This window comes from Bison bison, unplaced genomic scaffold, assembly GCF_000754665.1.
Source record: "Bison bison bison isolate TAMUID 2011002044 unplaced genomic scaffold, Bison_UMD1.0 scf7180017864048, whole genome shotgun sequence".
Lineage (NCBI taxonomy): Eukaryota > Metazoa > Chordata > Mammalia > Artiodactyla > Bovidae > Bison > Bison bison.
This window is the reverse complement of record NW_011494620.1, coordinates 190,239-204,739: the sequence shown is the minus strand read 5'-3', so window position 1 is coordinate 204,739 and position 14,501 is coordinate 190,239. Positions and strand designations below refer to the sequence as shown.

Genomic DNA, 14,501 nt, shown 5'->3' with positions numbered 1-14,501 from the left:
TTTCCTCCAGTTTTCTTCAGGAAAAAAACTGCTCATCCTCAATTTGAACTTTCGTACTGTTCAAGTCAGGTACTCTCTCCACCAGGCTATCAGTCCTACCCTCCCCCACTTCTGCTTCTCTCTTATCTTGGTTTCCTCTCTTTAGTTAAGCTCCTAGACACCAGTTTTTACCTCTTAGTTCATCACTCCCATTCACTGCTTTTGTCTTCACCCTCATCCTCTACTTAGGCCAAGGTGTTAGGGACCTACATGTTAATTAAAATGCTAAAGGCTTGGAAAAGTCCTTCCATTCATTAAAAAAAATAAAGAAAACACAATCTGTGTAACGTTTTATTTTTAAACCCAGAATTTCCCAAATATATTTAACTACATATTTTCTTTTTAGCGTATTTCAAGGAATAACTGTGTTCCAAGGAATATCAGTTTGAAAATTACTGAGTCAGAGTTCCTTGATTTCTGCAGTATATTACAGACGAAACTCATGCTTATTGCACTTTATAGAGAGTTTTTTTTTTTTTTAAACAAACTGAAGTTTGTGGCAATCTTGCATGCAGAAACTCTTATCAGCACCAATTTTTGCAACAGCATTTGTGCACTTCAAGTCTGATTGTCACCTTTTGGTAATTCTCATAATATTTCAAACTTTTTCATTATCATTATATTTGTTACAGTGATGTATGACCAGTGATCCTTGATATTACTACTGTAATTGCTTTTGGCCACCATGAACCCCACCAAGATTGTGAACCTAAGTGACAAATGTTGTGTTTCTTCTGACTGTTCCATTGACCAGCGCATTCTCTTGCTTTTCTCCTTTTCCCTGGGTCTCTCTGTTCTCTGAGACACAACAATATTGAAATTAGGCCAATTAATAACCCTACATTGGCCTTGAACTGTTCAAGTGAAAGAATCAGTCATAGGTCTCTCACTTAAAATCAAATGCTAGAAATGATTAAGCTTAGTGGGGAAGACATGCTAAAAGCAGAGATAGGTCAAAAGCTATTCCTCTTGTGCCAAAGAGTTAGCCAAGTTGTGAATGCAAGGGAAAAGTTCTTGAAGGAAATTAAAAGTGCTACATCAGTGAACACATGAATGATAAAAAAGGAAACATCTTTATTGCCCATTGGAGAAAGTTTGAGTGATCTGGATAGAAGATCAAACCAACTACAACTTTCCCTTAAGCCAAAGTCTAACCCAAAGGTTCTAACTCTCTTTAATTCTATGAAGGCTGAGAGAGGAGGTGAGGAACTTTTTCAGAAAAGTCTGAAGCCAGTAGAGGCTGAATCATGAGGTTTAAGGAAAGAAGCTATCTCTATAATATACAAGTAAAAAGTGAAGCAGCAAGTGCTAATGTAGAAGCTGCATCAAGTTTTCCAGAAGGTCTAGCCAAGATACTTAGTTCAGTATCTTGAACAACAGATTTTTTTTTTTTTTTGTAGATGAAAAATGACCTTCTATTGGAAGAGGATGCCATCCTTCTAGGACTTTCAAAGCCAGAGAAGTCAATACCTTAAGCTTCGAAGAACAGGTTGACTCTTGTTAGGGTCTAAAGCAGCTGATGACTTTAGGTTGAAACCAATGCGAATTTGCCATTCTGAAAATCCTAGGGCCCTTAAGAATTATGCTGAAACTATTCTGTCTGTGATCCGTAAAATGAACTAATGAAGCCTGGATGACAGCACATCTATTGACAACCTGGTTTGCTGAATATTTTAAGCCCAATGTTGAGACATACTGCTCAGCAAAAAAAATTCCTTTCAAATTATTACTGCTCCTTGACAATCCACCTGGTTACCCAAGAGCTCTGAAGGAGATGTACAAGGAGATTGATGCTGTTTTCAAGCCTTCTAACATAATGTCTATTCTGCAGCCCATGGATCAGGGAGCTGTTTTGACTTGCAAGTCTTTGTAAGAAGTACATTTCATAAGACTGCAGCTGACATAATAGTGATTCCTCTTATGAGTTTGGGGAAAGTAATTTGAAAACTTTCTGGAAAGGATTCACCATTCTAGATGCTATTAAGATTTGTGATTCATGGGAACAGATAAAAATGTCAACAGGTGTTTGGAAGAAGTTGATTCCAGCCCTCATGGATGACCTTGAGGTGTTCAAGACTTCACTGGAGGAAATAATTGTAGATGTGGTAAATACAGCAAGAGAACTAGAATGAGAAGTGGAGCCTGAAGATGTGACTGCAGTGCTGCAATCTCATGATAAAACTTGAACAGTTGAGGAATTGTTTCATATAGATAAGCAAAGAAAATGGTTTCTTGAGATGGAATCTACTGCCTGTAAAGTTGCTGTGAAGACTGCGGAAATGACAACAAAGGATTAAGAATGGTACATAGGGACTTCCTTGGTGATCCAGTGGCTAAGACTCCACGTTCCTAGTGCAGAGAGCCTGGTTCAATCCCTGGTCAGAGACCTAGATCCCACATGCCACAACTAAGACTCGGCCCAGCCAAGTAAATAAATACATACATACTTTAAAAAGAAATGGTACATAAACTTAGCTGATAAAGCAGTGATGGGGTTTGAGAGGACAAAGCTCAATTTTAAAAGATTCTGTTGTGGGCAAATGTGATCAAATAGCATTGCATGCTACAGAGAAATCATTTGTGAAAGGACGAGTCAATCCATGTGGCAAACGTCACTGTGGTCTTATGTTAAGAAATTGCCACAGACACTCCTGCTTTCAGCAACCACCACCTTGATCAGTCAGCAGACTTCACATAGAGGCAAGACCCTCCACCAGCAAAAAGAGTATGACTAGCTGAAGGCTCAGATGATGGTTGACATTTTTTAACAATAATATTTAAAAATTAAGATATTTTCACTTTTTTAGACACAATACTATTGCACACTTACAGACTATAGTATAATTTAAACATTAACATAATTTCTATGCACTAGGAAAACAAAAAATCACGTGACTTGATCGACTCCAATACTCGCTTTGTGGAACAGAACCTACAATATCTCCCAGGTGTGCCTGTATTCTCTCCTGTTCTCTTTCTTCCTGACCTCCTTCTTGGTATCCCTGAGATGTTGTCCTTTGTTGGCCAGTTAAACCTTATGTTCCACAGGGGATCTGACTTTGGGCTGCTGCTCTTCTCTTTCTATATTCTTACTTTCCTTCGGTGATCTCAGAGGTTTAAATTATGAATTCTATGCCCAACTTGGCTCTCAAATTACAAACCTTCATATATATTAGAAAAACTCAGATATCCAACAGACCAGGATGACCAGTCATCTTCATTTCTCTTTCCCCTAAAGCCCTGCATCTTTACATTCCCAAACACATTTAATAGCTTCTAGATAATTACTTCTCCCAGGCCAGATTCCCCTCATTCCTACTCCTCACAACTGATTAATTATCATGGTCCCTCACATCTGACCTCCTCCGTGTTGTTCGAAGCTGTCCCCTTCTCTTTCTTCTACCACCAATTTAGTTCAAGCTTTCATTACCTCTGATGTGGGCAACAAGAGCCTCTTACCTCAAGTCTAGACATCCTAAAATCATAATCAGCACAGTGGCCTGAGTAATTTTTTTTTAAATTAATTAGTTCTTTCCATTGCCATGCTTAAAAATCATTATTGTCTCACTGTAGCCTTTAGGGTAAAATATAGGGTCCTCATGGCACAAAATGCACCACCTGTAACCCTGTCAATCTCAGCTTCAGAGATTTCTGCCTCATACTTTGACCTGAATAAGTGAGAACTAGTGTAGTTTCACAGGGAAGGTGATATTTTAGCACGTGATGTTCACATGTTGTCTGTAAAAACTCCAAATTTTAACTTATGATTCCAGACTCAAAACAGGAAACATCCATTCTAGGAAGGCTTTCCAGAATACACATGGTGGTCAAGGGCCCTGTTTTGTGTTATCATGGTTTCCTTTGTATATCTAGGACGTTTTTTTTTTTTTTTTAATTCCATTATCTGTTCTCCCACTACACTGTAAAGTCTTTGAAAACAGGAACTTTAATCATGTGTCTTTTTACCCCAAATACCCACCATAATGTCTTACACACAGTATATGTTGAATATTTTATATTTGTTTTGCTTGGATAACCACATCCAACCTGAGTCAAGTTAGGATCTGACAACAGAGAATAAGGACTCAAATAGGTCCTTCCAGCTCTTATCTTTATTGTGTGTGATGAATTTTGACATTTTCTATTTGAATCTTTTCTCTTTTATTTCATTTACAAAAACACTGGTAATAGTTCAAGTAATTGATTTGCTAACCCATCAACAGGTTATAACTTAGGATTAAAAAAAGAAAACAGTGATGTAATAGATGAACAAGGGCTTTTGGTGAAAGAATGGGTTCACTTCTTGGCCCACTTATTTGTTATGTGATCATAAATAAACACCCCAAAGTCTGACCCTAAGTTTACACATCTTAGAATGAACTGTAATACCTAATTCATAGAGTTGTGAAGTTTTCAGCCTGTAGGGCTGTTTTTTCCCTTATGCAAATTCTATCTCCCAGCATCATTTGCCCATCTGTACTTACTCTTTACTACTTAACTAGCTCATCCTCTCCCCACACCCTGAAAACTGCCTGGTGAATACAGACTTATCCACACAATCCATTCTTAGATGCAAGATTTATTTGTGTGTGTGAGTGTGAGAGAGAGAGAAAGATTTTATTTTTTTACACTTCTCATTTTTTACTGGGGTATAGCTGATTAACAATGTCATGATAGTTTCAGGTGAAAAGTGAAGGGACTCAGCCATACTTTTTAAGAAAGTTTTCCTGATATTTGGTTCTTAAGGTTCCTATTTTAGATACAAATTGAACATATTTAGCCGCTTCATCTGCTAAAAATATATTTAGCTGTTTCATCTGCTAAAAATGAGGGGAAAATTCAACAGAACTTTTCAACAAAAAAACACATAAAACATTACTATTGGTCTTCTTTTGATCAATAAAACTGCCTAAACTCTTTGTCTGGAAAGAAGATTTTTAACAATACTTAGCCAGCAAATTCTGCCTGACTTTCTCTTCTTTTTTGCTGATACAAAGTTCTAGATTTATATTTTATTGGACTGATGCCTGAACTGATGGAGCAGATTTTACTGGAATAACTACATATAAATGGATTTCCATGTAAAAACTTATTCTTAGTGCTATTTATGTTGGAGATCCTTCTGCAGGCTGTGACTCTGGCTCCGAAGCACTAAGTCATTGAAGCAAAATAATTAAATCAATAAAATATTTTCAGTATGCAGAAAGACTTATTTGTCCTTTTGTATGGCACTGCTCTGAGAAGACAATGGCACCCAACTCCAGTACTCTTGCCTGGAAAATCCCATGGATGGAGGAGCCTGGAAGGCTGTAGTCCATGAGGTTGCTAAGCCTTGGGCATGACAGAACGACTTCACTTTCACTTTTCACTTTCATGCATTGGAAAAAGAAATGGTAACCCACTCCAGTGTTCTTGCCTGGAGAATCCCAGGGACGGGGGAGCCTGGTGGGCTGCCGTCTATCGGGTCGCACAGAGTCGGACACGACTGAAGCGACTTAGCAGCAGCAGCATGGCACTACTCTAAATGTGGGGGCAAAATCAGTTTTCACCTAATTGTGAATTAGTGCCATATTCTTTCAGAGGGAGCACAGAACACTCTGGAAAGAGGCAGTGATACCATAATGAAACTTCACCCCTTCCTCTTTTTCAATTAACTAAAACCCACAGTCTGACATTGGGAAAACAGTTTTGTTATCTCACACTTTTTTCCTCCAAGTGTGACAAACGAGGTGACCCATACATTTTCAACAAGTGAATAAAATTCACTCATTCGTACACTTAAAAAAAAAACAAAAAACATGGCATATTGAAACATTAGCTTCCTAGGAGAGAGATGGTACTTGAATTGAGTTGCAAGCTGCCCCTATTTTGCATGTTGGTGGTATATAGTTTAACTATAGTTTATAGTTTAACTATAAATCTGAAAGAGATTACTTTGTGGGATACTCTCCATAAAGCGAAAACAGTAAAAAATAAAAATAGGTCTCATCTAAAATGCTTTATTAGAAAGAAAGAGATCTCATCACAGTGGTCTTGAAAGATCTACAGCATACAAAGAAATGCTTATTCTTAAAATTAAAAAAAAAAGATGCAAGAAAATTATATATGATCGGAATCATGGTTTATGTGTAATAAACATAGTTGAATTATATCCTTTTATATTTTAAATTTACAGAATTTGATTGGTGGGATATCATTACAGTTAAAAGTACCTTAAAAGTGTTTTTATAGACTACAGAATCCATGGTTGGAGGAGACACATACTTTGGCAGATAAAGAGAGATGGATATAGTAAAATGTTTGCAGACTCTAAAATGGCCATGGAGACACTAAAAATAATTAAGAAAGGCTAAGAAGGATAGATATTCAAGGTGAAGCTTTCACTGATTTTCACAACTCTTCAACTGAATTTAAAATTAACGTAGAAGTTTAAATATTTTAGCTTTGGTAAGAAATGAGCATATGTTAACACTGTCTCTAAGATCTTTGTGAATTCTGTGTTTGAAACTGAACACGAACCCTTTGGGTATACTATTTATGAGTGCAAAGCAACTTTCTAATTCCAAGAGAGAAAGACTTACCAGGACTCATGAGGCTTTTTCAACATCAAATAGCTTTTACTAAACAACATTTTGATGAGTTAAGTGTGACTGAGTCGGGGACATATGGATTAAATTTCCCTTAAAATACACATGGGTTTAAAAATTAAGGAAAAAATCCTGAGCAAAAAATAATGCTTTTCAGAGAATCTAGCATGTTTAAAAACTATTTTCCTTTAAATACAAATATCAGGTTGACTACAGTCTAGTTAGACTTTGTAATTAAAACTACTTAATTATAAATGTCAGGGATTTAAAAAAAAATATTAGTTCTATCAGGAAAAGAATCTTCATTAATTCTACTTGATTTGAGTTGTGTGGAATAGTTAGGCCTAACTCAAGCAGACAAGATCTGAGTCAGAGTTTATCTCCATCTATGAAACAGTGACCTTGTTTTCATGTACAGAACTTATTCTCTTATTCCATTAAACAATTACAATATTTTTTTTCTGTGATTTCAGCTCATACTCTTTTTTTCTTATTTAAATAACACATTTCCTTGAAAAAGTCTTCAGTTTTAGAATTCTGCCGTTCCTTTCATTTTATTATTATAATTGTCTAGAATCTTGAGTTCTTCCTTCTTGTTTGCCCTATGTTTTGCTTTACCTTCCTTTCTTAGCTCAGTTTTTAGGTAACCTTCACTTGCTATATATACAACTTTGTCTCTGGGTGCTGAACATTCCAAGTTAGAACACTTAAAGGCCTAATTATCTCTCTGATCATCTTAATTGTCTACTTTCACTTACCTAGGGTAGACATACTCTGTACCATAATTTCCTGGTTATTTGATTTACTGAAGAGTGGAAGTAGAACTAATTCTCCTGATGACTTTCTTCCCTATCAGTTTCTGAACCCCAGAGTTCTACATAGTCACTAAGTACTCAAAAGGTGTTAATAAGTAAGTAAATGAGTACATGAAATGCAGTCAAGTAGATTTAGGGAGGTAGGAATGGTCAAACTTAAAAAAATTTCTAAAAAACTGGTGTAGGGAGTCAACTATACAGTGATGGAAGATAATTAAAACTGTGAAGGTGAGTACTTTATATGTATACAGATGTTGAATTATAATGCTGAATACCTGAAAATTTCATAATTTTAAAAACTCTAAACAAGTTTCTCCCCCATTCACATTTGATAATTGCTTTCATTTTGAATTGGTAGAACAAAGACTGAAAGAAATGCAAACAGTTCTACCAGTTAACACTGAGAAAAGCAGTCTGAATAACCACTGCCCAATAAACATCAGTGGAATTGCACTGAGAACTGTTATGAGCATTAAAGGTGAGCCATGCGAGGAAGGTGACTACATTCTACTTTTCTTAGGTCTCCTACTTAGATCTAAACTTTTTCTCAGTCTTAAATTCACATAATGTATTTCTTATAAATTTCAGATTCTTGATTTTGGTTAGAAAGTGTGTGTATGTGTGCACCTGTGTGTAAAGGATTGTAAATCTACCACCTCACCACTTTGAAAACCTTCCCTCCCAGAAAAATCCAACCCCTTACATTCTAACACTTCTTCCTCCTAATGCTAGTTTCCTGTACTAATTATAATTACTCTTTTCAAAATATTCAAAGCAACATTATAGTCCATTGGTTACAGGACATGTTTTCTATGTGGTAGAGAAAAACAATTTTTTGATTAGGAGTTCACAGGGGTATCTTCATGTTAAAAATGGTGGAACCTCAAGAAACATTTAGTTAAAGTGACATAATTCCTGGAAATTGGGATGGAACCAAGATTAGCTTAACTGTAGGTATTCTTACTCTGGAAAAGTCAAGTGATTATCTGAATGAATGAATCAGTATGAACATATGATCTGATAATTCAAGCCCCAAACACTTAATTTCAATAGCTTAAAAGAAGTTTTATTTTGTCTCTTGATTTTGGTATAAATTATCCAGTAATTATCTCAGCTCTCCAGCTTACATATAATGAACTTTTTCAATGGGAACATTTTAAGGGGAAGTAATCTTTTTAGACAATTTCCTCATGGTTCAAAGGTACAAGGGATATAGTTGCTAGTGTTACAGTCTAAAAGGAGGGAAATATACAGAAAAGCATCTGCAAAACAAGGCTTCAGTAATAAAGTGTCTTGAGAGTAATATAATCAAAATTTTATGGGTTAGTTATAATAAAAAGATAGATAATAACCAGCACTGGGAAAAATGTGGAGAAACTGGACCCTTGCATACTGCTGACAGGAATATAAAATAATGCTGCCACTTTGGAAAGCAGTCTAGTAGTTCCTCAAAAAGTTAAAAATAATTATTTGACCCAGCAATTCCATGCCTAGGTATACACCCAAGAGAAATAAAAGCATATGTTTGCATAAAATGTTGCAAATGAATATTCACAGCAGCATTGTTGTAATGGCCAAAAGATGAAAACAAACCAAATGTCCATAAACATTTGATAAACAACGAAGGATGGATAAACAAAATGTGATACAGTCCAACAGTGGAATATTATTCACAGTAAAAAAAGACATACACGTTACAACATGGATGAGCCTTGAAAACATTATGATAACTAAAAGAAACTAGTCACAAAAGACTCCATATTATATGATTCCACTGACATGAAATGTGCAGAATAAGCAAATTTATGGAGACAGAAAGCAAGTTAATGGTCCTCTAGGGCTGGAAGGAAGGGAGGGAAGATGAGAATTTTGGGAGGAATAGCTAAAGAGTATGAGATTTCTTCTTGGGGTGATGAAATGTTCTTAAATGGTGGTGATGGTTACATAACTGTAAATATACAAAATCATTAAAATCATTGTGCACTTTAAATGAGTCAATTGTATGGCAACAGAAAAGTTGCTGCCAAAAATTATTATGGGAAGCTAAGATTGGCTAGTGAGTATTTCATAAAGTATTATATTTAAGTAGGTATTTTAAAAGGGTAGAGATTTTGATAACAGGAGATAAGGGATGGTGTACTACAGAGATGTATCAAGGACATTTTGGGCGGAAAGAGAAGTCTGAACATTGGTGGTGTGGGCCTGCAGAAAATCTTTTCAGTTATTTGACATTAAGTATATGGGTGGATTGTTGGTAATAATAGCTTACATACACACAAAACATTTTTCTACCACTTACAGAACTGATAAAGCATAAAGGACCATTGTCATTAACTCAGAATTCCCTAAATTAGCAAAATTACTAACATTTGGAAGCAATAATAAAGGAATCCACATGCATTATAATTCTATTATGTAAAATATTTCTATTGTTTTACAAATATGTGACAGAAATACTACTCTAAAAAAAATGAAATACATTTTATCAGTGGGAGAAAAGTCTTTCGATCAAGTAAATCATTCACTTGTCAATTCACATAAATTTGAGTTAATTTTAAATTTTACTCAACAATTGTTTGAAGAAATAACCTGCCAAATTAAATTTCAGATGAAAATAAATGAGATTTTAGATTAAAATCAGTTGAATTAAAATAATTTCAATGTTTTAAGTAAAAATATAATTAGTAAATTGAAAATTTTAGTTACATAGGATATCTTAGGTACTAATTCACATTGGTCAATCACTATAAACTAAAACAGCAATTTAAATAAATTAAGTTAGGTGTTATTGTAATTACTGAATTGATTGACATAGTTCTATATTATAATCATATTAGCCATTTGCAAAATATGTAATAAATTGAGCAATTAATAATCACACACATTTATTTAACTTGCCTCTTGAGATGAACAGCTTGGGAAGAAAAGGAACTAAAAGTGAAATAGAAAATTGTTGACATTTAAAACTGTAGAACTTTGTCGACATTTTATCTTTATTAAAACTAAAAGAAAATGGAGAAAACATGAGAAAGGGTCAATATTTAAATCCAAATGTGCCAAAAATGCTCTGTCAGATTTTAACTTACAAGATGATTTGGGGAAACCCCTATATAAAGGTAAAATTAATTACCAGGCTTATTCATAAACTTTTAAGTACAGTATACTAGGAGTCCATAAAAATTGAGTTATAAACCAAGGATCTTGTTCTACATCATTTTAGAAGAGTCTTTAAATATATACACATATTTATTTAAATACACTACTTGGTTCATTTTAGTTCATGCCATATACTATGAATTTCTAAGGAAGTATATTATATACTTCTTAACCTTATGCAAGCTACTTACATTTGTCTTGGCCTCTATATCCTGATTTGTAAAATTCAGGTAATATAGGTTATTACACATGAAGCTCTTCGAATACTGACTGGTTTCTAGCAAGACATGCTAGCTATTCTTACTCTTTTTTTTTTTTTCCTACAAACAAAAACTGACCCTAAGAAAGGCATTATTAATGAACAAATTTTAATTTCTGAGACAGAGATAACAATTATTTGGATCAGAATTCGTTAGAAAACAAATTATATATATATGGTTTAAAACTTATTAACAGCTGATTTTTTGAACCTAAAAATACTGGTTTGTAACCAACTTTCCAAATTATTTTTCTGTAACATTGTCACTATCACAGCAGTCCAGATTAGTAAACAGGCTTTAGTATTTACAAAATGAATCTATGAGGCATCTACAAACTATACAGATGCTTTCTGTGACCCTTACTTCTCGCTTCACAAAACATCCATGCCCTACTTCTTTCCTACCGCATTCAGAGATCAGGGTCACATCTGTGCACTGCTGATTTAAACATGAACACTGAAGATCTGGTAGAAGATCAGTGTTTTAGGACACTTTGCAAGGTTTTTCAGACAATGGATTCTACAGAGACTATGAGTTAGGACCAGGTAGAAAGTAAAGGAGCAAATTTGCTCAAAGAAAAATCTGTTTAAAAGACAGAAGTGGGAGGAGTACTGAGAGAGTGAATTGGTCAAGGGCCGCACAATTGGATTTTTAAACAATTTACTTCAAGTCTACTTTCTTTGTTCTTCAAGTATTTTAACTTAAGATTATTTTGAGAATTTTGCTTATAAGCATAAATTAATATTAATAATTACTCTGTCTACTATTAAAAGAGAGAAATACAAAGGAGTTATTAAACTTTATCAGATTTTGCCTCTGGTATTACTGGGCAGATCTTATCATAATAAACTTCAAGGCAGTAGCCAGATATGTATTAACTACCTTTAGTGGAAACTGAAGTCCAGAGATGCTAAACTAAATAACTGTATAATTACTGAACATATCTGTGAGGATATGGGAATGAGGAAAGACAACACATTATCTAAAAATGTCAGGAATCATGTTTGTGAATATTCACCAGTTCATTAGGATAAAGAGTAAGACCGGAAAAACAACAAAAAAAAATTGTGGCAAAAAGAAATAATGACTTCATTTGTTTAAATTGCCAAATGGCCTCAGATAAAAATCTCTGAAGTATTTTTAAAAAATACAAAAACAACAGAACCAAAACTTGAACATTTACTTAGGAATCTGAGGCAAACACTGGTTCATAGACTTAAGATTAGTTTTGAACAGGACAAATCATTTTCATGATACAGAATTGCTAATAACATAGGGACATCCAAGAGCTGATATTAGAACCGCCTTATTAAACATTTTCTAGGAGAGGTACAATAATGTGCTGTCTCCAGTTTACAATCAACAATAACTTCTCTTTGGTAAAATGAGAGTTTTCTAACTGGCAGAAATATGGTTGGAGACATTCCTAAAACATGCCAGGTAATTTTTGGCACACTTCTAGAAAAAGGAGCACTATTTTATAAATAGAAGGATGATTATAAGTCCACTTCTCTGTTGCCATCTGCCACTCCGAAGTTGTATGGGGTGAAAATGCAGAATAAAGGTTAAGACTCAGCCTCTTTTGAGACTCTAAAGCAGGAGTTTTTAGTCTAAGATCCAGGATATAATTCCACACATTGGTTTCCAGGGGTCAGTGAGCTCTCTGTACAGGACTGTATGGGTATCTTCATGAAATAATCTACTTCCATCGGATTCTCAAAGTGGTTTAAAACCCCAAAATGGTTATGGGCCAACACTAAGACATCTATAACCTATCGGGCCATTGATCTGCTGCTCTGAATTGACCTTAGACGAGCGCCAGAACAGAGTGAAAACTGAGAATGGGCATGCAGTGAATGTTTTGTAGTAATGGGGATTAGTGCTGTGGGAACACAGAAAAAACAGTAATGGGGAAGGAATTCCCAAGAGTGACAGCAGGGACGAAATGGCTAATTCCACAGTCACCTGTTCGAAGTAACTATTTTTCATAGCTGTTAGCATGTTAGTCATAGGTTAAATTACCATCGTGTTCCCCTTGCCACCCTCACCCCCAATTATTTAGGCAGTTAGTGAGAACAATTTGTGCTCTCCATTATTTTTTCTATATTAAAAGTTGCTCTTCATTACACAGAGAGTAGATGCTATTCATTTATCATTAGCCTGATGTGTAGTTTCCTCTTTTCAATATTAGAAATGAGATAAATTATTAACATTAAGATGACTGAGCACTGTTCTAACCACTGGCACAAGCTTATTCACCAGAAGATTGACCTCAAATTCACCAACATCATGTGCACTTATTATAACAAATAAAAAAAATAACAATTTACCTGCGAGATTGTCGATTTCTTTCTCTTGGAGTAGACTGACCGCATCGTCATCTCCTTCCAGCATAAGCTCTGTCTCTGCATTCTGATTCACTATCGCTTGACTTCTGAATGTTTTCTTTGACTTTACCACGTCTTCTTCAGTCCCTAATCACAACCAAAATATAGTAATTTAGGTCACTGTGATTGTTTTACTTTCAGTAAGTGTTAGAGAAAAAGCTATTACTTTCTTATAGATGTATACTGCATTTACATATTACTTTCAACTATAGAAAAAAAATGTACCTTTTGTATTTCGTTTGTTCTAAATAACTCTGTGAGAAACGCAAGGGGTGTTAATGTTACAGGTGAGGAAACAGGCGGAGAAAGCTACATGCATGGTTGGGAATCTAGAACTTGGCATTCTAAGATCACTGTACTTTCTACAAAAAAATCTGTACTTCACCACAAACTAGGTTTTCTGATCCATAAAAGTTACACACGTTTACACAATTACACTTTAGTGTGAATCAGATAATCAACTGATCAGATCATTCACAAAAGTAGATAAGTATGAAGAAAACAAGAAAGCATTCACATCTGAAGGGAAAAGATGCAGGCATAAAATGTAAATACTTCAAAACAGCTATTTCCTTAGCAATGAGGAGAAGGGGATGACAGTGGATGAGATGGTTGGATGGCATCACTGACTTGATGGACATGAGTCTGAGCAAGCTCCAGGAGCTGGTGATGGACAGGGAAGCCTGGTGTGCTGCAGTCCATGGGGTCTCAGAGTCAGACATGACCGAGCAACTGGGCTGAACTGAAATTAGCTGTGATATCCTTATTTTGATATATATAAAGTAGTACAAGGGCTTCCCTGGTGGCTCAAGGGTAAAGAATCTGCCTGTCAATGCAAGAGATGCGGGTTCAGTATTCCTGAGTCGGGAAGATTCCCTGGAGAACAGAATGGCAACCCACTCCAATATTCTTGCCTGGGAAATCCCATGGGCAGAGGAGCCTGGAGGGCTACAGTTCATAGGGTCGCAAAAGAGTTGGGCAAAACTTAGCGACTAAACAACAATGAAAGTAGTACAAATGGCTAAAATTCAAACACACAAAAAGTAACTGAGAAAAATTAGCTGGCCTAGCATTAACATGTTAATCTATGTGAATGTTAGAAATTACAATACATTTAAATGTCTCATGGATTTGACTCTTTAACAAATACTTCAATATTTAATTCAGACATCTGCTTTGGCAGGTGATAATGAATGTGAAATTATCAGAGCTACAAGTAAATTATATATATATATATATATATATATATATATATAT

The 14,501-nt window shown here is 35.1% G+C and overlaps 1 protein-coding gene across 1 annotated transcript in view; it reads right to left on the bottom strand.

Moving 5' to 3' along the window:
* The window catches only part of LOC104985510 (neurobeachin-like), a gene marked incomplete at its 5' end in the record, with an annotated part of 408,530 nt that overhangs the window by 219,222 nt on the left and 174,807 nt on the right, over positions 1-14,501 (bottom strand). The window contains one exon of the mRNA XM_010835724.1: positions 13,188-13,331. Within this exon, the coding sequence (XP_010834026.1) occupies positions 13,188-13,331 (144 nt within the window). The remainder of the gene's footprint in view (positions 1-13,187; positions 13,332-14,501) is intronic.